Raw genomic sequence first — 27052 nt, forward strand, 5'->3', positions numbered from 1 at the left:
CTAATAAATGATGGTTGAGACCACGTTTACCGAGCTAGTTAGTGGCAGAAATAAAACCAGACCTTTTGCTGTGATTTATTTCCATCCCCTTTTCCATCTGTAATATTGCCTGCTTTTATTTTTGTTAATGATGGCGTAACAATGTTATTGCTATAGGGTGGGATGGAGAGGAGGCAGCGAACGTGTCTCCAGCAAAATTATGATCTGTAGGTGCTTATGGTCTGGGACCCTAACATCTGATTCATAAAAGAGATTGAGTCCAACAGTTTCTTTTGCACCATTTTTTCTTATACTTTCCTTGATTTGTCCCCTCTAAAACTTTTTTTTAAAGAAAAGCATTCAAATAAATTTAAAACAAAACAAAAATAAAACTAGAAGTTAATTTGAACATCTAGAAGATGAATAAATACTACTGAACATTTGATATAGTCCTTTTAAGGTTTACAGAGCCCCTTACATGAATTATTACATTCGATCTTCATCAAAGGCACTCAGTGAAGCTATGGGAATGCATGATATTGCCAAGGTAGAGACAGTATCTAGAGAGGAGAGGATTGGAACCCCAGCCCTGCCATTTGCCACTTAACCTCTTGATTTCTGTATCCTTGCCTATAAAATGAAGAGGCTGGGCTAGATGTTCTGTTGAGTTCCCTCTAAAGCCTTTCCTAACTTGAAATGTGTGATGTCAAATTCTTATGACTACCCCATCTCATTCAGAAAGGTTTAGACCTATGAATGTAAGCTCCTTGAGGGCAGGGGCTGTCACTTCTGCCTTTTTTTGTCTCAGTGCTTAGCATAGTGCCAGTTTACCTAGTAGGAACTTATTAAATGTTTATTTAATTATTGATTGATTTCTCTACAAACCCTCTTCCTTCCAAACTTCCCTAATACTATCTAGGACACCATTATCCTCCCGGTCCCTCAGCGTCACAACTATCTCTCACCACTGCCTTCCCTCCCATCTGTTCAGGTCAGTCTCCCAGTTGTACCTTTGTAACATCCTGAGTAAGTCTACTCTGATACTGCAAGTACAGGCTCTCATCTCTTCGCTCCTGGACTGTCATAATTGCCTGCTGTTTGGTCTGCCTGCCCCAAGTCCCTTCCTACTCCCCTTCATCCTCCAATCATTTATTTGTTATGGTGGGTTTTCTTAAAGTGCAGATCCAACTGTGTCACTCTAATATTTAGTAAATCCAGTGGCTTCTTATGACCTCCAGGATCAAATATAAAACCCTCACTTTGGCATTCTGAGTCCTTAATAACCTAATCCTTCCCCTCCCCACCTTTTTAGCCTTCTTACTTATACTGTATACTCCCCATTGTACACGGACTCTTTAATTCTCTCCCTGACTCTGCATTTTTCACTGGGTGTCCCCCAAAGCATGGAATGCTTTCCCTGCTTCTCTCCTCCTCTTGGCTTCCCTGACTTAGTTCAAGTTCAAGCTAAAATTCCACCTTGTACAGGAAGCCTTTTCCAGTCCTTCATTCTAGTGCCTTCTTTTAATTAGTTTCTCTTTATTCTGTATATTGCTTGTTTGTACCTAGTTGTTTACATGTTGTCTCTGTCATTAGATTAGAGAGCTTCTCGAGGACCTTTCTTTGTATCCTCAGCGATAAGCACAGTACCTGGCATATATAGCAGGTACTTAATGAATGTTTATTGACTGACTAACTAATAACTCGAGTGTAGACTTGTGACTCCTTTATGTTATTTGGTTTGCATTTTAAACCTCTGTGGTATACCTGTCTGGGTTAGGAGTTTATTAGCCATATGCCAGGTCTAGAGAAACATGAAAATAACCTGTAATAAGCAGACTTCTCATCTTATCCTTTATTGTGAAAAGTCATTTCATTGCCACATCCAGCGACAATTGTCCAGACGTGAATAGATGAGGTGTGTTTGAAAGGTGTTTTATATCTTAAACAAGCTAGATTATAATCTATTTGAGAAGATGTTTTCTCATTCCTCAGCACATATCGTGGTAGGTACAAGACTTAGTAAATGAACAGTACAGAAAGAGCATTAGTTCTACTACCAGCTTTCTGAATAGTTTAGTCACTTTGAACAAGCTGCTTAACACTTCCCAGTTTATTATTTATAAAGTCAGGGAGTTGCATTAGATTGAGAGCGCAGAACCTAAGGGTCCCGCAGACCCTAGGGGATCTTTGAACTTGGTTGAGAGATTCCATCTTTTATTCATAAGCCTCCCAATGAAATTTAACATTCCTTCAATTATAAATGTAGGTAACAAACTTTCTGAAGAGGAGTCCTTTGGCGTCACCAGACTGCCAGAGCAGACCGAGGCATAAAAAGGTTTAGAACTCTGATCTGTAAGAGTCCTTCCAGGTCCAAAATTAAATGACAACTCGTTTCATTGTAATAATGGCCAGATTGCTTTAAAAATGATTGAGGCATTTATCCGTGGGATTAATTGCATTATAGGCAGTATGGAGGAGGCCGCAGCAACAATGATTATTTAGAAGATACTCATTGTTGGGAAAACAAGAGACTTGATTCCTGCTGTTAAAGAGCGCTCCCATCTTGTTGCCAAAGTAAAACAAGTACATCTAATATCATTAGAAAACCATGGAGTCAAACTTCATGGTCCTGACCAAGTACCGTGGAAGCTTCAGAGAAGGGGAGAGATCTAATATATTAGTTGGAAGAAATATTTTGGAGAAAATAAGTCTTGAAGTAGGCCTTGAAGGATGGTTTGCATAAATAGCTAAGAGAAAAACACTCTAGTATTTAGTGTAGTGGAAATCAGGGTTATAAAAATTCCTTGTAGAAGCGCCTTTAAAAAAATCCAAACCATTCAGTTTTTTCTTCAGTTTATATTAGCTTTGTTTTTACATTGTATGTTTAAAAGATTTCTTTTTAATAATTTTGAATTCATAACATAGTTTCTGGAATTGCATCATTTTGGTAACTTAAGTGAACGTAACAATTATTCTAAGATACTGAGTGGTGTGGCACATAAATTTATATTTGTATGAAGTTGAATTTTCATTTTTATGAGTTTTAAAGTTAAGTTCAATAAATATCAAGTATTACTTTGTGTAAGACATTGTGCCAGGCACTAAGTAATCTGATTTTTAAAACAATATACAGTTCTCCTCTTATTTAAAATGTCCAATATGTAAACCAAGTCATTCTGTTTATAGTGGGAGGAAGGAAACTTGAGGTCTAGTTCTAGTGCTGCCACCACCCTCTAGTTCTGTGACTTTGGGCCTTAATTTCATCATATGAGGTAAGGCAGTTGAACTATATCTTCCAAGGTCCTTTCCCAATGTAGAATTCTAGATGCAGGAGTAAGATTCCTCAAACAACATTTTCATTGTTATTGCTTTATTATGTACATCTGTAGTGACTCCCTGATGTCCATTCTGTTAGACCTAAAACTCCCTTGCTTATCCCTTCAGCGTCTTCTACTAGTTGACCTTCAGTTTCAACCTTATTTTTTCATTGTTGTCCTACTTGCATTTTCTCCATTTAAGCCAAGTAAATCTACTTATCACCTCCTAGCTAGCTTATTTTATCTTGTCCTTTTTCTGTGTTCAGTTCCTCTCATACTTGGAATACTCCTTTGCTATGCTGCCCTTACAACTTCCCAAGGACCGTGATTAGTCCCACTTGACAGATCGTGTCTCTGCTTTGGTTCCTCTCAACACTTCAACACTCATTTTTTTGTAAGTGCTCTTCAGTTTGTTCCTTTTGCAGCCAAACTGTAAGCCAAATAAAGTCTTACATGCCTTCTGTTTCTTTTGTATCCCACCACAGGTCGGCAAGTGCTCTGTGTATCACAGAGGCTCAAGTTGTTTACTGAACATTTTGTAATTTACCAAGATGAGCTTCTCTAACTCAAAAGTGGTAGTAACAATTTTCTTACTTTAAGGTTATTTTACTTCTTGTATTTTGAGGTCCCCAGAACAAAATAAAGAAAAAAGTCTCATGGTGAGTCAATGATTTTTTTTATAGCATTTTTTTTAAAATACAATTTTTATGGGTATCTTTTGTTTTTACATCATTTGGATTTCCCCTGTATTCCTCTTCCTCTCAGAGAACCATCCCTTGTAACAAATGTTTTCTGCCATTGTGCTTTAATCAACATTGTATATCTTATTTCTGTTTAGTATATAAAGAATCTATGCCCCCCCCAAAAAAGAATCTGTGCTCTTTAAAATCCAAAATTTTAGTACCAGTTTGTTTTTTAACACCACCGTGGTTCCTTAATAATTCTCTCCTCCTCCTGCCCTCCTATGTGGGATTGCTGGATCAAAGGATAACAATTGAGTAACTTTTCTTAATTCCAAGCCCCCCCCCCCAGAATTGTACTAAATCAAAATGTACTGCCATTGTGTTAGTGTGCTTGTCTTCTCATAGTGCCCTCTAAACCCCCAACAATGACTGTTTTCATCTTTCAATTTTATAAGTATAAGCTTCACTCTGAGTTGTTTCATTTAACATTTTCCGTATTAGTGGTTTAAAATATTTTTTCACATGGTTGTTGGCAGTTTACTTTTCTTCTTTTTGAAAACTTTGAAAATTGACTGTTTTAGGGAATTAATTTTAGATATAAAGTCATAGATTTAGAACTGGAATGGACTTTAGAAATTTTACAGTCCGATCTCATTTTATAGGTGCAGAAAAGAAAACAAAAGACCCAGGAGGTTGAGTGCCTTGATCCTGGTGATGTGGGTAATATGAGACAGAGCTCAGATGCGCATTTAGCGTACTTTCTACCTTTTCAAAACTAAAACATACATCAAGTCACAATAGCTGGTCCACTTTAAAGTATTGCCATAGTTGCCTAACAATCAGTATGGTTTTATTGATGTCTCTTGTACACTAAAGCCATTCCCTGTTCCTTCACTCTGATATTGGTCTTTGCAGTTCATATGAATTAGATGTCTTTTAGTGTCATGTAGTTATTTAAGGTGGTTTTTCTAGCTGCTTTTTCTGTGTCAGTTTAAATATGTTTTTCCTGTGTTTCTCTGAATTCCTCATTCATCATTTCTTATGATAATCTATTACTTTGAAGTACCTCCATTTGTTTAGTCAACCATTTTTGGATAGCCATTTAGTTTCCAGTTTTTTGTTAGTTAGTGGATTTTTTTCCCTACCACACAATGCTGCTGTAAATAAGCATGTTTATATAGTGTGACCAGTATTTCAGGCTGTATTTGGTTGCTTCACATTTCTGTGGAATACTATGCACTAGACTATAGGTATAGGTTAATTTTTTTCCCTCCTCAATTAGCATGAAATAGTGGAATGATCCTTAAATTGGATTTAGGAGACCTGTTTTCAAAACCCACTCTGTTACCTACTACCTGTGTGACCTTGTTGGGCCTCTCTTTCCTAATCTCTAATCTTGAGGGGTTTGGACTCTAGTATCTCTTAAGGGCCCTTCCACCTCTAAATCCTGGGGACAGGGACTTTTCTGTAGTCTCACGCTAGATTGGTAATTGATAAGTAGTACATAGTAAACCATGTTATTTCTATAAAAAATTGACCAAGATAATTTTTAGTGTCAGATACCACAAAGGCAGAGTTAAGTGTTGGAAATAATTTTTACCTCACCAGAATTTATTTTTCCTGTTGGCTGTTTAAAGGCTTTCATCGTAGCACCTTGGCTAGACCCTCCTGCCCTCCGCAATCTATCCTACGCTCCAATTACCTTGAGCACTCCCAATTCACTTATATAAACAATTTACCTCACAGGGTATTAGAATTAATCTTCCATAGATGTGTATGTCTTCCCTTAAAAAAAAGAAAAAAAAAGAAAAGAAAAATAGATTTGGTAACCCAAATTAATTTGTGGCTGTGGATTGTATGTAGAACATGCTGTCTCTCTCACAAGTTTCCTCCTTGGATCTTATTTTTCATTGGGGAAGATTTGTTCCTTTTTGGTTTCTAGGTAGAATGGAGTTCTGTAGGGCCAGGTCGAAGGAGACAGAAGGAAGGAAATCTTTGGTATACCTCTCTCACCTACAGTATCCCATCTTCTGGCTTGGTCAGAAGTTTATTGAAAGTCCAAGAAAGGGGTCCGCCTTAGGAATTATGGCCTCAGATCCTAATGCAGGGATGCCAATTTCATAGACATCAATGAAACTTTTTTCTATTCCTTAGGGAAACACATCCCAGAAGGGATAGAATGTAGCTTCAAATAATTCTGACCCGAAAATGAGAGATTTTCCCAAAGAGAATAACGTAGTTGTATAGAGAATTCATAGGTGGGCTTCCATAAAGACAGAGAAAATGTAAGCAAGGACAGATGATGCAAGGATCAGTACAAAAAGGTGGCACATAGAACAGAACATCTAAAGGGGGCACTGTAAGAAGAGTGTCAGGAATGCTGAAACTCAGGATAACAAAAAGAGTTTTGTTTTTAAAAGCTCTGTTGGGGAAAAGAAGAAAAAAGAGGAACAGAAGACCACTGTTGAAGAGAGAGAGGAAAGAGCTCCCCAACTTCTGGTTTTGTTTCTGTGGTCTCTGCCAAGGAAAACGATTCTTAACTGGAAAGTATAAAGCGCAAATGGTGGCCAAACCCCGTGATACATCGGTAGCAAACTATGAGGAGGAAGGGAGGTTTTCCATCCATCACTTTTTGGATTCTGGAAGAGCCAGCTGCCATTTCCTGGTCTGACCCAGTCCTGATGGATTTCCAGGTGACTAGTTATTATCATTGCTGCTGGTGAGTTAGAAGGGGATGACAGGATATGTTAGTTTTTTCCCTTTCCCTTCAGCAGTCCGTAGACCTTTAGGATGGTGAGGTGCCTGTCTTTGAATTCTGACTAGAAAGAGATTCTGGCCAATTATCTGGAAAAAGACTGAGTCAAAAGACCTGGCTTTGAGTACCAGTTCTGAAATTCTTTGGGTGTTCTTGGGGGAGTCACTTTTTTGAGCCTCAGTTTCCTTATGAGTGAAATATAGTGGAGCGTGTAGATCCCCAGATATAAAAGTAGTGGTAAAATTTGGTTGCTGGCCTACTATCAGGGGATGGAAAAATCATACAAAAAGGAAGGGTAAATATCTCAGTTATCCAAAAACAAAGAAACAAACAAAACACCCATGAAAATAGAACCTACGTGCTCTGTACCAATGAGCTTAACTTTAATTGCTGGCAAAATTCCGTAACACATTGTTGAAGGGATGATTAGTGAACATCTGGAAAGGGAAGTGGTGATCACAAAGGAGCTGGCAAGGCTGTCTCGAGCAAAGTATTCTAGATTAACCTCATTTCTTTTTTGAGTGGGTTACTACTCTTACAAATCAAGGATATAGTTTACTTGGGCAGTTAGGTGGTACAGTGGACAGAATGCTCTGCCTGGGGTCAGGAAGACCAAACCTTGTCTGGCCTTTGACACTCAATCACTGTGTGACCCTGAGCACATCACTTAACCTCGGTCTGCCTCAGTTTCCTCATCTGTAAAATGAGAATAACAACAGCACCTCCTTACCCCCCCTTCCGAAAGGTTATTGTGAGGATCACATGAACAGGTCTTAGCACAGTGCCTGGCACATAGTAAGTGCTATATAAATGTTACCTATTTTATTATCATTACTAGTAGTAGTAGTAGTAGTAGTAGTAGTAGTAGTAGTATTTACCATGGGGTAAGCTATGGTCATGATTTGCCAGTCTATATAGTGGTCATGTTGCCAAAGCTCAAGGAGTCCAGAGCATGATGGGTGGGCTGGTTGAAAGAGAGTGGTTTTATTTTATTTTATCCCTAGCACCTTTTTAGGATGACCTGTCTGGAACTGGAAAAGACCTAAGAAGCCATCTAATCCGGTCCAGTCTTCTCATTGTAAAGATGAGGAAACTGAGGCTGAGGGAAATTAAGTGACTTGCCTGAGGTCACACAGGTGGAAAGCACCAGTTAGGATGTGAATTGGGCTACTTGTACTCTGACTGTAGTGGCAGTGCTCTGCCCTCTTGGTAGACAATTAATGCTTGGTGAATAGATACACAGAAGAAATATGTTCTCCTCCCCAAGGACGTAACCGGGAGCAATGGGTGCACAGTGCAGAGAAGTAAATTTAAACTCTGATAGAAAGAGGAAAGGCTCACTGGGTGCCAGGCACTGTGATAAGTAGTGCTATCCTAAACAGGAAGGGGCTGCTTTTGGAAGGTACTGCTTCTCTCAGCAGAAGGCTTGAAACATCTGTCCTTTATTTTTGTGTTTAAATATCATTCTTTGTGAAATACGGTCAAAACCTGATTGTTCATTCTCTCGTTTCTGCAGACGGTGCTTCTGAGGTACGATGGTGTTTTTCAATCCTGTATTTCCCTCTTGTAAGAATGTGTGTTAGACCCTTGACTGTCTCCCTGAAGAGAGAAAGCTTCTTTCAGAGGTTTCTCCCGTAGAGGAATTTGTGGTTCAAAATCATCTGGTGATCAGATTAGCGTATTATTAAGGAAGTGTTTCTAGTACACTCAGATAAATATTGTGGCTTGGACTAGACAATACAAGCCCTGGGGAAAATGAAACTTGTTTATATGTTAGGATGGTTGTCAGAGATAGTCAAGTTTTCCTTAATGGCACATACTGGCAGCTACTTAACTTAATATCTTGGACCAAGTTTATGATTTCATCTGTGTGAAGAAGACTCCCTTCAAAGTTTTAATTAGCCAAGTCACCTAGCCAATATATAGCAGAGGCTTCATTTGAACTCATTTTATTGACTCAGAGGTTAGCCCTTTAGTCATTACGCCACAGCTGCAAACTTGATGTTGACAAAGTAAAGCTGTAATAGCCGAAGAGGTGATAAAATATGGTATTCACTCTAGGGTCTTGCAGAGAGACAGTCTCCTAACTGAATACTGGAACATTCATTATTTGAACCCTGAACGGAACCTGGCCATCAAATGTTCTTTTTGAAACAATTCATCCAAAACCTCAAAAGAGAGCATTTGAGTGCTTTCTAGGCTACCAGATGTTTTGCTAGGCACACTGACGCTGGGCAGTCCTGGTCCCTAAAGTCAAGATGCTTATAACGTGATTGGCAAGAAAGGAGTGCAGGAGTGAATATGTTCACATATGAATGTAAAGTAGGCATTTTAAAAACGTTGACTATGCACATATACATCCACATATTCTCTCACGTGCGCGCGCGCACACACACACACACACACACACACACACGCACGTGCTCTGTGCGTTCAAGTTGATGTGGACGTGCTGAAGACTCAAAGACACGAATGCCAGTAGCCATTGCCTTCTAAGAGCTTATGTTCTCCTGGGGTCAGATCCAATGCACAAATGAGTAAAAGCAAGCTAATTCGAAAAAGGAAAGAGCACCCATAACTAGGACGGTCTAAAAGGCCTCACAGCAGAGGCGACGTTTGGATTGAGCTTTGACAGTCTGCAATTCTAAGAGACCCACATGAGAAGGCTTGACATGAATGAAGGCAGGATGACAAGAAATGGATTACTAAGGTTAAGAAACAGTCTGGAGGTCAGTTTGACAGTGCCTAATGATGGGGAATGATATGAAGTCAGCTTGGAAACATGTAAGAGCCAAAAAATAGAGAACTTGAAATGCCAGACTAAGTTTGTGATTTAGGGGAATTGGCGAATCACTAAAGGCCAAAGGAAGACGTGCCACACCAATTAAAATCACCATCCCCTTGAAGACCCTGATAGAGACAGCTCAGGACCCTGTGCCTTGGGAATGGCAGTGTCTCCCAAATGACCAGATAGACTTTCTTCCAGCCCAGCCCCCACTGACCTCATTGTGGATAGAGGCCCTGCCTTTCTCATAACCGGCAGCAACTGCTGACCAACTGCCACTTCTGACCAACTGCCACTAACAGTCAGAGAGGGCACAGGAGATCTGGAAGTGGCAGCACCCCTAGATCACTGGGCTTGCTTCCAGCCCAGCCCTCAAAGCTGTTATCTGGGGAAGCAACTTCTGTGGAGAAGAGACCAGCTGCCGACCAACTGCCACACACAGGGCGGGCAGGATGAAGCAGCAGTTCATCCTGAGGGAAGAAAGGGCATGGCTGGTATTGGGCAGGTCAAACCTCCCCCAGCCCCCCGCCACCAGCACCTTGGCCAGACCCTGATGGAGATAGCCAGGACTCCCAAATCAAGAGCCTTTGGAACAGTAAGGCCTCTCCAAGTGCCCTTGGCCATCGTCCCGGGAAGTAAGTCCTATGGAGATGCAAGCCTCATGGCTGCTCGTGTGGGTACTACAGCCACAGCTATTGACTGTCTGGGAAGGAAAGTCCTTGGCATTGTCAGATTGTTCAGCATCAGAAACTGAGAACATGTTATCAGTGGAAATGACACTGAAGAAGAGGCATTATCATCTGTTTTTGCCTCTGCACCCTAAGGACCAGCAGACCTTTCCTTGTTATTTGCAGCTGAAACCTTCCTTCTATATCATCTCTCCCATTAGAATGTGAGCTCTTGGAGAGCAAGTACTGTCTTTTCTCTTTATATCCCCAACACATTGCACATAGAAGGTGTTAACGGGGGCATGACATGTTCATAGTATGTTTAATTTTTATATATGATGTATGTGCAGACATACATATTTAAAATGCTCCAAAATATGAAAATTCAACTTCTGATTTTCCCTGTATAGCCAGTCCCTGTCTTGAAGCCCTCACTGTGGCAAACAAACTTTCTTGAGCTGATAGCACCTGATAATTTTAAACTTTTGTGTAATGTCTCTTTGCCTGGGGTGAGCACTGTTGTGTATTTGATTTTATTTTTTCATTACTTTAAGAAATTGCCCAACTCTGCATCTCTTCTCCACGATCTAACTTCTTATCCCTGTCATTGCTTGTTTTACCAAGTGTACAAACACTTGACACTTACTAGCTATGTGACCCTGGGCAGGTCACTTAACCCCAATTGCCTAAAAAAAAAAGTGTTTTACCAAGTGTGGTGCTCTTTCTTTCTCCTCTGCTGTTTGCATATATCATATCTGATAAGCATGAGAGTAGTGCTAGTGATGTACCTGCATCAACCTGTATGCTTTGAAATCAAAGAAATACAGTTGCTATCAACCTTTACAAGTTGTATCCAAAAGTCCCCACCAGAATCTCTGCAGATGTTTTGATTTGCCTCATCCTCCTCAAATTAAATCCTTTTCCCCATTGACAACACTAAAAATATGGATACAGATGATTTAATTGTATTCTTCTGCATTATTTGTAGTTTTGAATTCATTGTATATATATTTTTTTCCATTGCAAGCATACAGCATTTCAGTTACATGTTTTTTGGTTTTAATAGACATTGGTGTGCTAACTTCAGAATCTAGTCCTCATTCATAACATTGTTTCTATAGAAAAATCCGTTACTCTTTCCAAATAACCTACATACCAATGTCCTTTTTGAATGCTATTCGTTTTGAAGTTGAGAATTTACTGTACACATAAAAATGTAACTGATTGTACAAGCCAGTATGTAATGAGTGCCAAGTCAAGGGAACACTTGAGGGCTGTTAAAAGTTCAGAGAAGCTAGAAAATCGCTTTGTTTGGGGGAGGTCAGAAGGGTTTTCAGGAGTAAATGAGATTCAAACCAGGCTTTGAAAACAAGTTAGTTAAGCAAAGAGGAGAATGTGTAACATGGGGAGAAATGGTATGAACAAAAGCATGGAGGAAGAATGAATGAGAAATGATTGAAAATAAGGAATTCTTCATGACGATATTGGACAGTCATAGAAGGTTTACTGAACAGGGAAGTGACGTGATGAAAGTGACGCTTTTAGAATAAGCAGTCTTGTGGTGGGAAGCAGCAGGTTGGTGGGACTGGAACTTGGATAGAAGTAGAGAGGCCCTTTAGAAGGCTGCTGCTGTAAGTAGTGCCAATCTGAAGTGATGGGGCCTGAGCTAGAGTGGTGGAATGAAAATGTTCAGGAGAGAACATTAAGGTAGAGTTGACAGAGTTTGGGGACTGATGAGGATGTGGGGGAGAAGAGTTTGAAGGCCTCTGAGATCTTTGAGATTGGATGATTATTTGTACCATGGTGTGGGTTTGAGAGTCTGTGTCTAAAGTACTTCGCCCCAAGTTGTAAATAGGTAAAAGAGCTCCAGACACAATGAGGATAGCCAGCTTTCCAGCCACTGGGCACTCAATCATGTTGGAGGCCTGTCTGCCTTAGAAACTTGTACCTGGAATGAGTGGTTTCACTTGATGAACTCGGGGTCTTGTCCAACTATACATCTGTGAACCTGTCATTTTATTGGTATAGGCTACTGATGAGGAAACACCCTCAACCAATGCAGAACTGAAGGCTCAGACAGTTGGTTTCTTACTGAAATGTTGCTTGCCCAAGGTCACACAGTATGTGTTGGAAGCAGGACTGGAACCTGGCTGTAAGCCAGGCTCTTTACTACAACAGTCAGTCACTCATTTCTGTATCAGAACTTGATATTAGCATTAGTTATGGGGATCTTTTGGTGAAAACATTTGAATCGGTTGTCGGTTGACATGAAATGTGGCTGTAGTTGAAAGAACCTTGGTATGAGAGTCAGAGGACTTCCTCTGCCCCTTATCAGCTGCGTGTGTAATGGTAGACACTTCCCTTTACCCCTCTGGGCCTTAGTTTCCTCATCTGAAAAATTAAGAGTTGCACTAGATAATACCTAAGTGTGTTACAGCCGCCTAGGAGAGATGACTCCTAGGAGAGCATGACAAACAAATCTACTAAACACTAAAAATGAAGAAGCCCAAACATTGTTCTTTCTCTGTCCAATAGTTGGGTCCAGTGAGTAACTTGGCCCATTGTGTATAGCCTTCTGCCATTTTTGGTCTTGAGCTCCTTCTGATTGATGGTCCAGGTGTTTTCTGACAGACAGGGGCTCCCCATTTTACTTTTGTTAATGATTTCACATCTTTTCTTTTTCAGATTGCACATCTCTTATGATTAATGTGGAGAAAAGAAACTAGCCATGGGCCAAAGTTCAAGAGAACTCCATGGAAAATGTTGCTGCTGATGCTACTTTACAGATTCACATGATAAGTGTGTATTTTGAGGATGATTGTCGTATTTAAACGATTTTCATCTTGGAAGTATATCAAGTGAAAGAAATTTGTTCCTTTTGGAAAGAATTTCCTCATAATAAACATTACACTTGTAACGGGCGATATGGCCAACAGCTCTGTGTATAGTGTTATGAAAAACTCTCTGAAGGAAGCTAATAATGATGGAGATTTTGGAATAACACTTGCTGAACTGCGGGCTCTCATGGAGCTCAGGTCCACAGATGCATTACGTAAAATACAAGAATGCTATGGAGATGTCTATGGAATTTCTGCAAAGTTGAAAACATCTCCCAATGAAGGTAATTTTTATTTTGACTTCTTTTGATTAGTCTTTTCTACAGAGGGAATATTTTGTCTTTGGTTCACTAAATTTAAAATGTTTTTTTTCCCCATGTATTAGAAGGATTGTGGTTCTGTAAAAATTTTAGTGACTAAAAAGATGTTTGTGTAACCCATGGAATAATGTAACCATTCACCAAGATTAGGATCACTTGATTATTGTTTTAATATATCTTAAATCCTTTTTTTTTTTTTGGTGTATTCCATATACATAAGATTATTCCCACACATATTATTTATTATATTTTGTTGTCATTTTCCGTGTGTTTTTAATGTAGCTAGGTACAATGGAGAGAGTGCTAGACCTGTACTCAGGAAAACCTGAGTTCAAATCTAGCCCCCAGAAACTTTCTAGGTATATGACCTTGGGCAAGTCACTTAACCTCCATTTGCCACAATTTTCCTCATTTGTAAAATGGGGGTAATAATAGCACCTACCTGCCAGGGTTCTTGTGAGGATCGAGTGAGATTTTGCAGACTTTTTAAAGCAGCTACAATGATTATTGTTGTTATTATTGTTGGCTTAGACTTTTTTTATTAATGCCTCTTGTTAATTTACATTTGTTCTTAATTTCAAAACTATTTTATGAGTTTGTTTTTTGGCTAGCTACCAGTCGTCAAGGCAGCCGATGGTTCCTAAAGGTTTCTTTAGAAATCAACCACACCCCCCCCTTAGGTTTTCTTTTATTTGATGCCTGAAAATATCAAATAGTGTTAATGTGGTCAGCAGCTGGATAAGTTACTTTTAGCCATGGGGTTAGACTAAGCTTAACCTAGGCTTTGAGACTAAAACCCGGTCATTTCTGAAGGAAATTAAATGGGGTGTATGACAGTGACTTAACTTACAGCCCTCGCAGCTGTTTCTGTAGGTTTGTAAAAGCATTTCAGGTCTTAAATAGCCACATATCCTTGAATCCTCTCTATGCGCATAGGGCATCTTTTGATTTTATAATGCTTTAGTATTAATTTAGTATTTCATAATGGGAGGGCTAAGAAAAAGGTAAATCATTACTGTAGTAGTCTTTGAAATGGTTTCAGAAGTAAGGTCCTCTCTGGCTATTATAAAATGTTTGGGTCCAAAAGTATAGAATCAGAATTTGGGGTATTTGAAAATAGCAAAATTATCACATCAAAGTAGGAGAAATAATAATTTTTAATTAACAATATCAGTCATGAAAAATGGATACTTGTTAATCATAACTTACTGTAATAGAGAATATGAGACTGTTTTAATAAAAACCACTGGAACAATGATAGTTCACAATTTTTAAAGTTTACAAAGTAATTTCCTTACAAAAACCTGATATGCTGTGGCTTTGGGAAATATAGTATGTGTATTTACAAATGAAGATTTATTAGTTTCTTCACCAGTTTTATAGAAATTAACCTCCAAAGCAGTATTTGCACTCAATTTACTTGCTAGGTATCACTACGTATCACTTTTACTAATAGTAAAACAGAAAGTGGTAGCCAGATTTTAGAATAAATTGTTGTAAAGTTAATTCCGCCAATATGTTTATTAAAAGCTTACTTTAGGAAAAGCATGGTTGGATAAATCACACAGGAAGACCTTTGACAGACTTCTCTGGGTACACTATAGAATTGTTGCTTATAGTTATTTTCTTAAGCATTGTTTTATATGGAAGAATTATTTTTTCCAAAATTATATCAGAATCACCCATTATTTGTTGTTGTATCAGGAACTATTTCTCAGTCCTTAGTATTTCTTCTACTTTGATTTCATTGTTTTCTATCTCTTTGACAATGATTCTTTCTCACATATGTCATCAGTCTGCAGCAGGGGTGGGGAACCTGTGGTCTCAAGGCCACATGTGGCCCTTTGACTGAATCCAAACTTCACAGAACAAATCGCCAAAATAAAAGGATTTGTTCTGTAAAACTTGGACTCAGTCAAAAGGTTGCTCCCCCTATCATCTATTTATAATTATGTTCAGTCCTTCCTTCTCCTTGATATGTTGAATTATTCTGTAAAAGAAAAAGCCTTCTTTTAGATTTCTGTCTCACCTACCTAATCTCATCTCACCCCTCTCCTTCATGACCAAATTAAATGGAAAAAGTTGTCTCTACCTACCCCCTCCTTTCCTCATCACTTTGCAACCTACCATCTATCTGCATCATTCTTCTTGAAGCTTCTCTGAGGTCCCTAGTACATATGAGTTTTTAAATGTCTTCTTTCTTTCGGCTTCCTAGGACCATCAGAATCATCCAACCCAACCTTTTCCTTCTACAAATGAAGGAGCTGAGTTGCAGGAGCATTAAGTGACTTGTGCAAGTTCATGTAACTAAGATATTACAGAGCTAGAGATCATACTCATACTCCATGTCCAGTGTCATGGCTCAGTGGAAATCATGCTTTAAATGAATGATCCTAGAATATCCTGCTTTTCTCAGAGCTCACCAGTGCTCATCTTACAATTAGCACAGCCTTTTGGGAAGAGCATTAGATTCTGTGTCAGAATATCTGGGTTTCAGTCCTGAATGACTTCTAGTGCTACACCTGTGATCCTGTGAACTCTAAGTCGAGGTTTTGGGGGGCAGGGTTAATAAGCCTTCATCCTTATTGAGCTTTTTAGTATTTGAAAAAGACCTACAGCTTCTCAGATATTCTTTCTCCGCTCTTTACTCTTATATGCCATGCTGCCTAGTTTCTTTTCCTACCTCTAAAACTGGGTATTTTTTGAGTTTACACTACTTTTCTTCTTAAATCCTTAAGGTCTAAATTCCCTCAAAAGTTCTTTTCTCATTTTCTCTTTGTATATTCTTTTCCTTGGCAGTCTCCTTCACTTCCATGGCTTCAGATTAATCTGTTAGTACAAATGACTGAAAGATCTCTCTCTTCCAAGAGCTTAGTCAGTACTTAACCATACTGTCTCTTGTACCCAACTAAAAAGATCTCAACTTGGATGTTTCACTAGCAGCTCAAACTCACCATGCCCCTGAGTAAGCTTATTTCTTTCCCCAAATCTCCTCTGTGTTTTCGATAGCCTTATTTATGTATTAACCACTATTCACCCTTAAGTGAATGGGAGAAGAGGCAGAGATGAGCTCAAGGGTATGAACGTGGAAGAGAAGAGTGAATGGTAGTACTGGATACAATTTTCCCTCTTTATAACCGTAACGTCTTCTTTGCCTCTTTCCCTTTGTCTCTCCCCCCATTCAGCTGATTCAACAAGCATTTATCAAGCAGCGACTCCCACAGTTTGGTACAAGGAGTACATGGCCTTTTCTAGTAGCTTATGTTCTACAGAGGGAAAACCTATATGTATATCAGATGATACAAAATACATGCAATTAAAAATCCATAGGAATCCCAGGGATCTGGGAGAGAGCAGTTTTGGGGAATCAAGATAGACCTTAGTTAAAAGCTGAAAATGGAATGAAATGGAGTTTTAAGTGAAATAAAGGACTGGATAAAGTAGAGAAGTAAAAAGAGCATTCCAGTCATAGGGGAGAGCCTTCCCTTGAGCGGAGATGAGTTCACGGATCTGAGTCCAGTTTCATTGGAGTATAGAATGTGTGAAAACAGTCTAGAAAGAAAAGGTGGAGCAAGGTTGCAAAGGGCTTTAAATGCCAAACCAAGGAATCTGTCTATCCATCCATCTCTCTCTTTTTGTCCTATAGGCAGTAGGGAACCACTCTGTTTTTTCGAGCAGGACAATAATACAGCCAGACCTATACTTTATGAATATCAGTTTGGCAGTTTGGTCCATAGGAGAGGTGATAAGGGTCTGAACTAGGGTAATAGCTATGTGAGTAAAGACACAGAAGGGTACAGGTGGAATAGTTATAAAAGAAGTAGAGCTGAAAATATTTGGCAGTATATGGGATGAGGATAACTCCAAGGTCCTGAAACCAAGAGATAGAAAGATGATGAGGCCCTCAACCAGAGTTCTTTGGATATGTGTTGAGTTTGAGATGCTTGTGAAACAGCCAGGTAGAGATCTATAGAAGGCAGTTTTCAATGGAGAAGTGGAGCTTGGCAGAGAAATAAGATGCCACCTCTTAATGAGAGGCTTTGCCCCGTCCCCATCCCCATCCCCATCTTTGAGTTACAGTGAAACTACTATCACATTTCTTTATTCAGAGAGGAGTTTTTCCATTTTGGTCCCAAAATCGTTTTCTAGAATAATTTTGATTGTCAAGCAAGCATGTGGAATTTTCATCTGGTTTGTTACTATACATTATTTATATACATATATACACATACACATATACACATACATATATGTATGTGTGTCTGTATAGTTAACACTAGAATTTCAACAAAGATTAAAGCATACTACTCATTTTAAAAATCTACCTATTTAAACAACTGACTTGCTTCTCTGTGAATCCTGAGATTCAATCTCTTGTGGTGTAAATAGGCCCCAAATAGCTCTACTATAAATCACTTGCTCCATTTCTTCCTTTTTGTCCTCAAGAAAAGTACCTTTATGTTAAACTGAAAATAATTTTTTTTTCTTTATCCAGTACCCTTTTAAAGCAGGTCTACTTGGTTGTGTTACTGTAACGGAAAGTGGTATTGGCTTTCTTAAAGGGCTACTTGGTCTTTTGATTACTAGCAATGCTTGACTTAGTGTTCTCTTCCCTTTCAGTTTCTGCAATTTAAAATTTAAAATAAAAATTATCAGAAGCACCAATTTTGTCATCATGATAGGGCATCAATTATCTTTAAGAATAGAATCCAAAATGAATAGTTTTTGCTTGCTTCCAAAGGTAATGGCCACCTTAGGTCATTAATGAATAGAGTTTAAGCGTTAATGTTCATAGTTACCCTTGTTGAGGTAGAGTTCAAATCTGTTCCTGTTGATTTGCTGTAGTTCATAGAATTTTAATGTCTGAAAAATCCTGACCTTGTTTATGTATGAATCATTTTCTGTTGTGAAATGTTCTTTTGTAAAGAATCTGAAACATGTTGTCTTACACGTTATCTTAGCAATTACTGTTGTCATTAGACATATAAATAACTCTCCATCCCACCCCCACAGGAAGCTGTGTTATCACCCAAAGACTCTGCACAAGTTCAGGCTGACTTTCAAATAACTGATGTAAAATAAATAGCAAGGGAGATGTTGTTTCTCCATAATAAGCTATACAAGAAAACAGAGGGATGTGGTCAGGGACATGCCACCAGCCGGTTGCAGATCCAGGAAGACTTAGCCAGAGAGCAAGGGGATCTCAAAGTATGGGAAGACACTAAGCAGTGTACAAAGAAAATGAGATTTAAGATGGCAGTTAGCTTTGTTCAAAGCACTTGAGCTCTGATTAGCTAAACGATAAGCCTTCAACTGCCGCTTTGGTTTAGAATTTGGTGAGAACATTTCTTGGAAGACTTTGGCTTGAAAGAATTTGACCCTTCTTCTGCTTGTATTCCTCAGTATTGGTATGAATGTCTCTCAGTATATCCTCCTGTAGCTATATTGACAGAATATGGATGCGCTGTCTGTATTTTAGGCTCAGGCCAGTCTTGGTACAAAAAAAAAATTAATAAAATAATAAAACTAATAATAATAATAATAAAGTCAAGAATTTCCATCTCCCCATATTCCTCATTTTGCTTTTGCTTTTTTATTGTGAATAGCAATCCTATGGTCTGCTAACAAAATAGAAGACTTGAATTTTTTTAATGAACATTCACAAGGTTCAGTGTGCAACATGAAATTTTAAAAGCCCTTTAACCACAAACTGGAAAGAGAGCGGATATAGCTTTTCATTCAGCCATACTCAGAAATATATATTTATGTCTGAAAGGGACTTTGGAAATCATCTAGTTATATGTCGATTTTACTTCAGATCTGATTTTCAGTAGCCCAATGCTAAATCAAATGGCATTATTTTTGACTCTATGCTTTGATTGGAGCAAGACATATTCCTAAAATATTAGAACTTTTAAAAAGCCTTTGTGAATCTATTTACCTAGAGTAAGATTTTGAAATAGCACATGCTTTTTTCTTTTGAATTGAAGCATAGTGTTTAGAGGTCATGATTGTAGTTATTTGTTTAACAAGTATTGTTTGGTTTGGTTTGGTTTGGGTCCCTTCCCCCCCTCCCAGTTTGAAGGTGATACAAAGAAATAAACTACGCTTCCTGCCGAAAAAGAGAGCTTAAAAGGTCCTGGGGGAAATAAAGACACAAGAATGGGCGTGTGTAACATACTGTGAGATGAGTGAGAAATCACTTGTAGCTTTTGTGGAGGGTACTTCTGCTGGAGCTTAAAGAATCTCCAGAGTCGGAGAAGGGGGAAGTGTGAGCAGTGGAAGCCTGCATCCTGTTTGGAGAATGGTGCGGAAGTGTGGGTGTGGTGCCTGGTGAGGAGCAGTGTGAGAAGACTGGAGCTGGTGGTATGAAGAGGCTTGGGAAAAACTGTTGGGTAAAGGTACTTTTTACTCAGTTGTTAGAAGCATACTCAGAAGTTTACATTATCCAAAGACTTTCCTGCTTAGTAGAAACTCTAAAAGTTATATGGTCCAACATGTACATAAATAAAAATTCTACAGCATCCTTACCTGGGTCTCACTAGTCTTGCTGTTTCTCCCTTCCCGTGCTCTTCATTCCAGTACTCACCAGCCACACTGGGACAGGCCTTCATACCCTCCAGGTACCTCCCTGCGTCTTGTCCTAAAGTGCAGCTCTGGTCTGATCATATCACCCCTCCTAAACTCCTGTGGCTCCCTATCACCTTTAGTATTGACTATAAAATCCTTGGTTGGACAATTAAAACCCTTCAGTACACAGCCACTTGTTACACTTCACTCCCTCCTAGGCTACCCTGGCATACTTGGGGTCCTTGCACAGGATTCCACCTCCTGACTTCACTGGTTGTTCTCCCTGTACAGAATGCTTTTCTCTTTTTACCTGACTTCCTTCAGGACTGCCACATCCACTTTGTGCCTGAGACCCCTTGCCATGTTCTGACCCTCCTCCACAACCCACCCTGATGCCTTCCCTCTGGCATTAGCTTACATTGACTCTGTATGTATATTATATATACACATTTGTGGCGTTTTGTGGACATGAGGGGCTGATGTTGCTGTTCTTTATGTCCCCATGTGCACAGTGCCTGGTACAGCCATAAAAATGTTTAATAAATGCTGACTGACTGACCCTTATTGGCATATTCTGGATTTTAATCAAAGGTCACAGTCATGTTCATCACGTTCACTGACTTGTTTGAGAATCCCATTCTCCTCTGTCGGGGAGGGGGGAAGGCTGAGAGGGTAGTCAGAACAGCTGGCCCTCCCCAGTCATCTCTGCCTCTCCTAGTTGCCTCTCCTAGTTGGCCTTGAACTTCCAAGGACCACTGGTGGCTCAAGAGTCCCCATCTGCCAGGCCTTCAAATGCCTCACTTTGGAGCAAGCCACTTAACCTCTCCTCACCTCAGTTTCCCCATCTTTAAAGTGGAGACATTACCTACCTCACAGGGTTATTGGGGGAAAGTCAGATAAGTTAACATATGACGTGCTTCACAGACCCTTAAAGCTCTCTGTAAATGCTAACTATCAGAAATCATGGACCCTGACCATCATTATAGCTTAGGATTTTTAATCAGAGAAGGCATAGGGCATAGCCTAACAAGAACTCATGATGTTGGAAGAGCAGGTTTCAGAATTAAGAGAAAAACTTTTTTAGTTGATACTGGTTTCCCCAGGTTTCCCAGAAAGTGTTCCTTTTTTTTTTTGCAGTACATTTCATGTATTCATAATTTATTCAGCCATCCCCCGACAGATAGACACACCCTCTTAGTTTTTCATTTTTGCTGCTACAAAAAGAGTTTCTGTAAATATTTTTGTGAAAATAGAGCCTTTTCTTCTTTCCTTGATCTCTTTGGGATATACACTGTCAGTCAATAAACATTTATTAAGCACCCAGTATATGCCAGGCATTGTGCTTAGCATTGGTGGTACAAAGAAAGGCAAACAACAGTGCCTGCCCTCCAGGAGCTCACAGTCTCATGGGGGAGACCACAAATATGTACAGACATTAACCCATACATAGGATAAATAGGAAGTAATTACGAGAAAGGTAGATCGAGAATTCAGAACGGTTGGGAAAGGCTTCTTGTAGAAGATAGAACTTTAGTTGGGACTTCAAGGAAGCCTGGTGAACCAGTAGTGGGAGCTTTCCAAGCACTGGGCGGCTGGGGGCAGGGAGCAGTTAGAGAAAATGCCTGGAGCTGAGAGATGGAGTGTCTTGTTTGTGGAATAACCAGCAGGCCAGTGTCACGGGATTGAAGATGTGCCCAGAAATAAGGTGTTAAGAAGACTGGAAAGGTAGGAGGCTTCTAGGTTTTGAAGAGCTTTGAATGGCCAAACAAAGTATATTGTATTTGATCTTGGAGACAAGAGGGAGCCACTGGAGTTGAGTAAAGAGGTGGCAATCACTTTGGAGGCTGAATGGAGGAATGACTGCAGTGGGTAGAGCCTTGAGGCAGGTACAGCCACCTGCCCCACTCCCCCCACCCCACCCCACCCAAAAAGCAGGCTGTTGCAGTTACCAAGGCGTGAGGTGATAAAGGTCTGCACTAGAGTGGTAGTAGTGTCAGAGGAGAGAAGAGGGCATATTGGAGTGAGTGATGTTGTGAAATCAGCAGACCTTAGCAACAGATGGGATGAAAGACAGTGAGGAGTCCAGGATGGCTTCTAGGTTGTAAGCCTGAAGGACTGAGAGCATGGTGTTGCCCTCTACAGTAATAGGGAAGATAGGAAATGGGGAAGGATTGAGGGAAAGATAATGAATTCTGTTTTGGACAAGTTAAGTTGAAAGTATCTGTCTACTGGATATCCAGTTCAAGATGTCTGAAAGGCAGTTGGAGATGTGAGATTAGAGGTCAGCTGAGAGTTTAGAGTAGAATAGACAGATTTGAGAATCATGGGAGCTGATGAGATCACCTAATATTTGTCATCAGTCAGTCAAAGGGTATGCAGAGTTTTCTGACTCCAGGAGTCAAAGTTGATGTAGAAATTCACACCAACAGTTCTTACCCACTTCCCTGAAGCCCTTCCAACAATATTCATTTTCCCTTAAATTTTTTTTTTTGCCACTGTGTTGTAAGGTGGAACCTCACCAATTGCTTTAATTAGCATTCCTGTAATTATTAGTGATTTGCATATTTTTTCCCCCACATTGTTTTTTAGCTTGGATTTCTTTTCCTAAACAGCATGTATTCTTTGATCAGTTACTCCAGTTGGGGAATGATTCTTGTTCTAAGAAGTATGAATCAGTGGTTGGTTTGTTTTTTTCAGATTCTTATGTATGCATGTGTGCATACATACCTATCTTAGAAATGAAATCTTTATCAAAGAGGTTTACTACAAAGTTTCCCCCCCAATTTTCTTTTTTCCTTCTAATTTAAACTGCATTGGTTTTGTGTAACCTTTTAAATTTTATGTAATTAGAATTGTCTACTTTATCTTCTGAGATCCACTCTATCCATTATTTGGCATGAACTCTTGTAGTGGCAAAAGTTATTTTTCTATTGCCCCCTCTATGTGTATTTTGTATTCTTTTGTATTTAATTTATGTATCCATTTGGAATTGATTTTGTTGTGAGATTTTGATCTAGATCTAATTTATGTTAAACTGCTTTCCAGTTTTCCCAGCAATTGTCAAATGATAATAAAAGTACTAATTGCTAGCATTTATATAGTTGCAAAGCATTTTACATAGGTTACCTCATTTGATCCTCATAAAAACACTACGAGGTAGGTGCTGTTATTTTCCCCATTTTACAGAGGAAATGGAGACCAAGAGAGCTCACTAAGAGTGACTTGCCCAGGATCACACAGCTAGTAAGGGTCTAAGGAAGCATTTTCACTTGGGTATTCTGGACTTTGTATTCTGTCCACTATGTAGCTGCCTCTGAATAGGTGTTTACCCCCAGTAGGGTTATCTTTGGGTTTATTAAAAATTATGCTACTGTTTTTTCTTTTAGCTTTTTAATAGTGTGTATCAATTCAGCTGATCTATTTGTTTTTTGACTAGTGTCAAATAGTTTTGTAATATTGTTTGAGATCTGGTTCCCCTAGATCTCTTTCTTTCCTACCTTTCCCCCCTATATTCCTTGATATTCTTAATCTTTTGTTCCTATAGTTGAATCTTGTTATTTTTGCTAGCCCTCTAACAAAATCCTTTGGCAATTAGATTGGTATGGCATAAATAAGTTAATTTAGTTAGAATTGTCTTTGTCACATTGGCATAGCCTAGCAGTTACTATTTCTCCCATTACTTAATTCTGTTTTTATACTCTGAGCTCCTGGGTGTATCTTAGTAGAAGGACCTCTCCCCCCTCCAAAAAATAACATATATATTTTATGCATTCTGTAGTTATTTTGAATGGAATTTCTCTTTTTATTTCTTCTTGCTGGGTTTCAGTCCTTCATTTTATAGATAGCCAACCACCTACCTAACAGTGAGCACCATTTTTTATGTTTTGTACATATTACCAGTAGTCAGTTTTGTAGTCTTAATTCTATTAATACAAACATTAGCATTGCTAATCACTTGTTCACGCAGTATTTAACATGCTTTATTCTATTAACTCAATGTGGGAGAATTTGGCTCTTAAAATTACTGGCTTTGTGAAGTTCAGACCCTAGCTTGGTCTAGCTCTTTGTAAGTAACCTCTGCTCCATGAATTTTTAACACTTTTCTGTAGCTACTCGAATTCTTTCCCTATAACCATGCCTATTCCTTCCAGGCTTTGCCAGTGGTTTCACGTTTTTAGGACCTAAAGTACGCTGAAGATTTCCTCACTCAAATAATTTTAGGAGCCCTTGAATCCTTCTTTTTAGTGCCATTCAGCTGTAGCTGTTTGTTTGGTAGTAACTATTCCTTTTTACTCTCTTGTACAATTTACAGTTAGTTTAATTTTCTTAGAATTTTCTTTAATACAACAGTTTCCCTTTGGGTTAAGTCCCTCAACTATCATGTACCTTCATGTTAGCTTAATTGCCCTTGCTTTTTAAAGAGTAAACTGCCAACTCTTGCCTCTGTATGTTTCCAGCCTGGTGGTATCTGATCCCTTCTTTCTTCTTTCACTCCTCTGGCATAAATTCTTGCTCACAGGTCTGTGTCTCCATGTATCTTTTTCCTAGTTTACTGTATCCACAAATGCCTTTCAGTAAGTAATCAAGAAAGACATAATTCTCTACCTTTGTGATTATTATTTATTTATACAGGTTATTATACTGATTATTAATGTTATACGCATTATACCATATTAATACCATGCTAATTAATCATTACTGCTCATAATAACGAGATCAAAAAACAATAATAATACAGAAACCATGTGGTCAGCACAGACTCCTTTAAGAGGAATGCTCATTTTCCTTGTTAAGTCAGACTGTGTGCTAAATCAGAGAGAGCTGCTTGTTTGCCACAGGTTCATGAAGAACAAGGCTGCATTCTAAGCTTCAACCTTGGACTCTCACATCTTTCCTTAGATTTTTGTCTGCCTCGTAATTGCCTGTAAGTGAATGATTGCCTGGTTGTCTAGTGCTCCTCCAGCCCCTAGACTAAGCAGCAGGGAGCCAAACTGCAGTGGCTGACAGGCAGAAAGCACCTATTAGGTTGATGTAGAGAATAAGTCCTAGGGAGTTCCTGGGGCGCTGAGGTTTAGTCATGTGCCCAGGGCCACGTAGCCAGTGTCAGAGGATTTGAACATAGGTATTCTTGACTCCAGACCTGGCACTTTATCCACTATATGTTATGTTATTTTACTGGGATCATTTCTTTTTCTTTCTGTTTTTGGTACAGACATGTGATTCCAGTGGTGTGGACCACTACTGGTGGGGTAACTCCCTTCATTAATACAGATCTGTAATTCATCTGTAACTTAGTTGCGATGGTCTTAGTTGCTTTAGTAACCTGAGAAGTTAACTAGCTTGTCTCCTATAACATAGCTAGTGTGAGAGAGAAGATTTAAATAAAGGTCTTCCTGACTCCAAGGCCACCATTTATCCACTAGACTCCACTACTTGTAGTAGAGGCAAATATAGAGAGTAAAAAAGAAAATAATACTGAAAAGCTCATTCTAAACTAAAAGCTCATATTTAGTTTTCTTAAATCATATAGTCAAAATTTTCCTTACAGGTATTGATATGTCTGTTGCTTTGGTCTGTTATTAATAGGTAATTTTAATAAAGCCTTATAAATTTGAATTTGAAGAAGTACAGGTGGTAGAAATGAAAGCAATTTTTTTTAATTAGCAGATACCACAACTGTTGACATATATGTTTGCTTTTTTTTTTTTTAACAGGTTTAAGCGGAAATCCTGCAGATATAGAGAGGAGGGAAGCAGTGTTTGGAAAGCACTTTATACCTCCTAAAAAGCCAAAACATTTCTTCAATTAGTATGGGAAGTATTACAAGATGTTACATTAATTATATTAGAAATTGCAGCCATAGTATCATTGGGCCTTTCTTTTTACCGGCCTCCAGGAGGGAATGATGCACGTAAGTGAACTGACCCCCAAAATTATTTAAAATGTAGTGTTACCTTTAATAAGTAATTATTACGTGGATACTGAGTGTTTTGCTAAAGAATATGAAGGAGAAGGACAGTGGGAAAAGGGCACATTTCTATTCTCCAGTTTTGAATCTTTTGAATACCAGTATTTTGACAAGAACTTAGCCACTTTGCAAGTGTTTTGTCAAATAGTTTGTTTTTCCTTTTCTACTTGCTTTTATAAATATTTTAGTGTGTATGAGTGTTGGTCTTCTTTATTTGATCTTTTAGGGGAATAGTAATGGTGTCAGTATGTGGCAAAGGATATGCATCTTAGTCATTTTAGGGACATAGTTCTAATTGCTTTCCAGAATGGGTGGACTAGTTCACCAACAGTGTCTTAATGTACATATTTTCCCACAACCCTTCCAACATTTTTGTTTTTGTCAACTTTGCCCATCTGATGGGTGTAACACGGAACCTTAGAGTTACTTTAATTTCCATTTCTCTACTTATTAATGATTTTGGACCATTTTAAAAATATGGCTATTGTCAGCTTAGAAAACTTCCTCTTTATGTCCTTTGTTTATCACTCAGTGATTCTTGTTTCCTTTAAGAAATAAACTATTAGCTGTTTAAGACATTGCTTAATTTCATCATTTCAAAAAATAATTTTGTTGAAGAGATTATATTATTGATTATTTTCATGCATTATTTTATTGTGTCCCTGAATGAATACTATTACATTCCCCACAGTATTTGTCCCAAACATTCTCTTCTCTCCTCAAATCATCTGAAACTACTCCCTCTCTGGTTTATAATTTACCAAATAAACTGAGGCTCTCTGTTACTAACACCCTCTTTTCTCCTATTCTGCACCTCAGATTGGCTCAGCAATCTGCCTCTGTTCTTTTGCTGCAGTTTCTGAGGAAAACATGCTTTTTCTCTCTGCCAGGACCAACCCCAATACTTGTGCACTGAACCTAACTACTTCATCTTCTTTGGGAAATTGCCCCTTCAGTATCATCTTTCTCTTCCTAATCTGAAGTCTTTATCCTCTGGCTTCTTCCTTAGGGCCCACAAACATGGTCAGATCTCCTCGATGCTTAAAAATAAACCTTCACTTTACTTTACTCTGACATCTCCTCAACCTATTGTTTGATATCATTCCTATCTTTCACTTAAAAAATCCTAGAAAATCTTCCTCTTCCTCACATACTTCCTAGCCTCTTGCA

The 27052-nt window shown here is 38.9% G+C and overlaps 1 protein-coding gene across 1 annotated transcript in view; it reads left to right on the plus strand.

The window, feature by feature from the left end:
- LOC110203729 (uncharacterized) overlaps window positions 1-27052 on the plus strand; it is an 89334-nt gene that overhangs the window by 33325 nt on the left and 28957 nt on the right. The window contains exons 2-3 of the mRNA XM_078153633.1: window positions 12873-13308; window positions 25629-25825. Coding sequence (XP_078009759.1) covers window positions 12873-12913 — 41 coding nt within the window. The 3' untranslated portion in view covers window positions 12914-13308; window positions 25629-25825. The remainder of the gene's footprint in view (window positions 1-12872; window positions 13309-25628; window positions 25826-27052) is intronic.

The sequence above is a fragment of the Phascolarctos cinereus genome, unplaced genomic scaffold (assembly GCF_003287225.1).
Source record: "Phascolarctos cinereus isolate Bilbo 61053 unplaced genomic scaffold, phaCin_HiC Scaffold_1;HRSCAF=81, whole genome shotgun sequence".
NCBI classification, from domain to species: Eukaryota; Metazoa; Chordata; class Mammalia; order Diprotodontia; family Phascolarctidae; genus Phascolarctos; species Phascolarctos cinereus.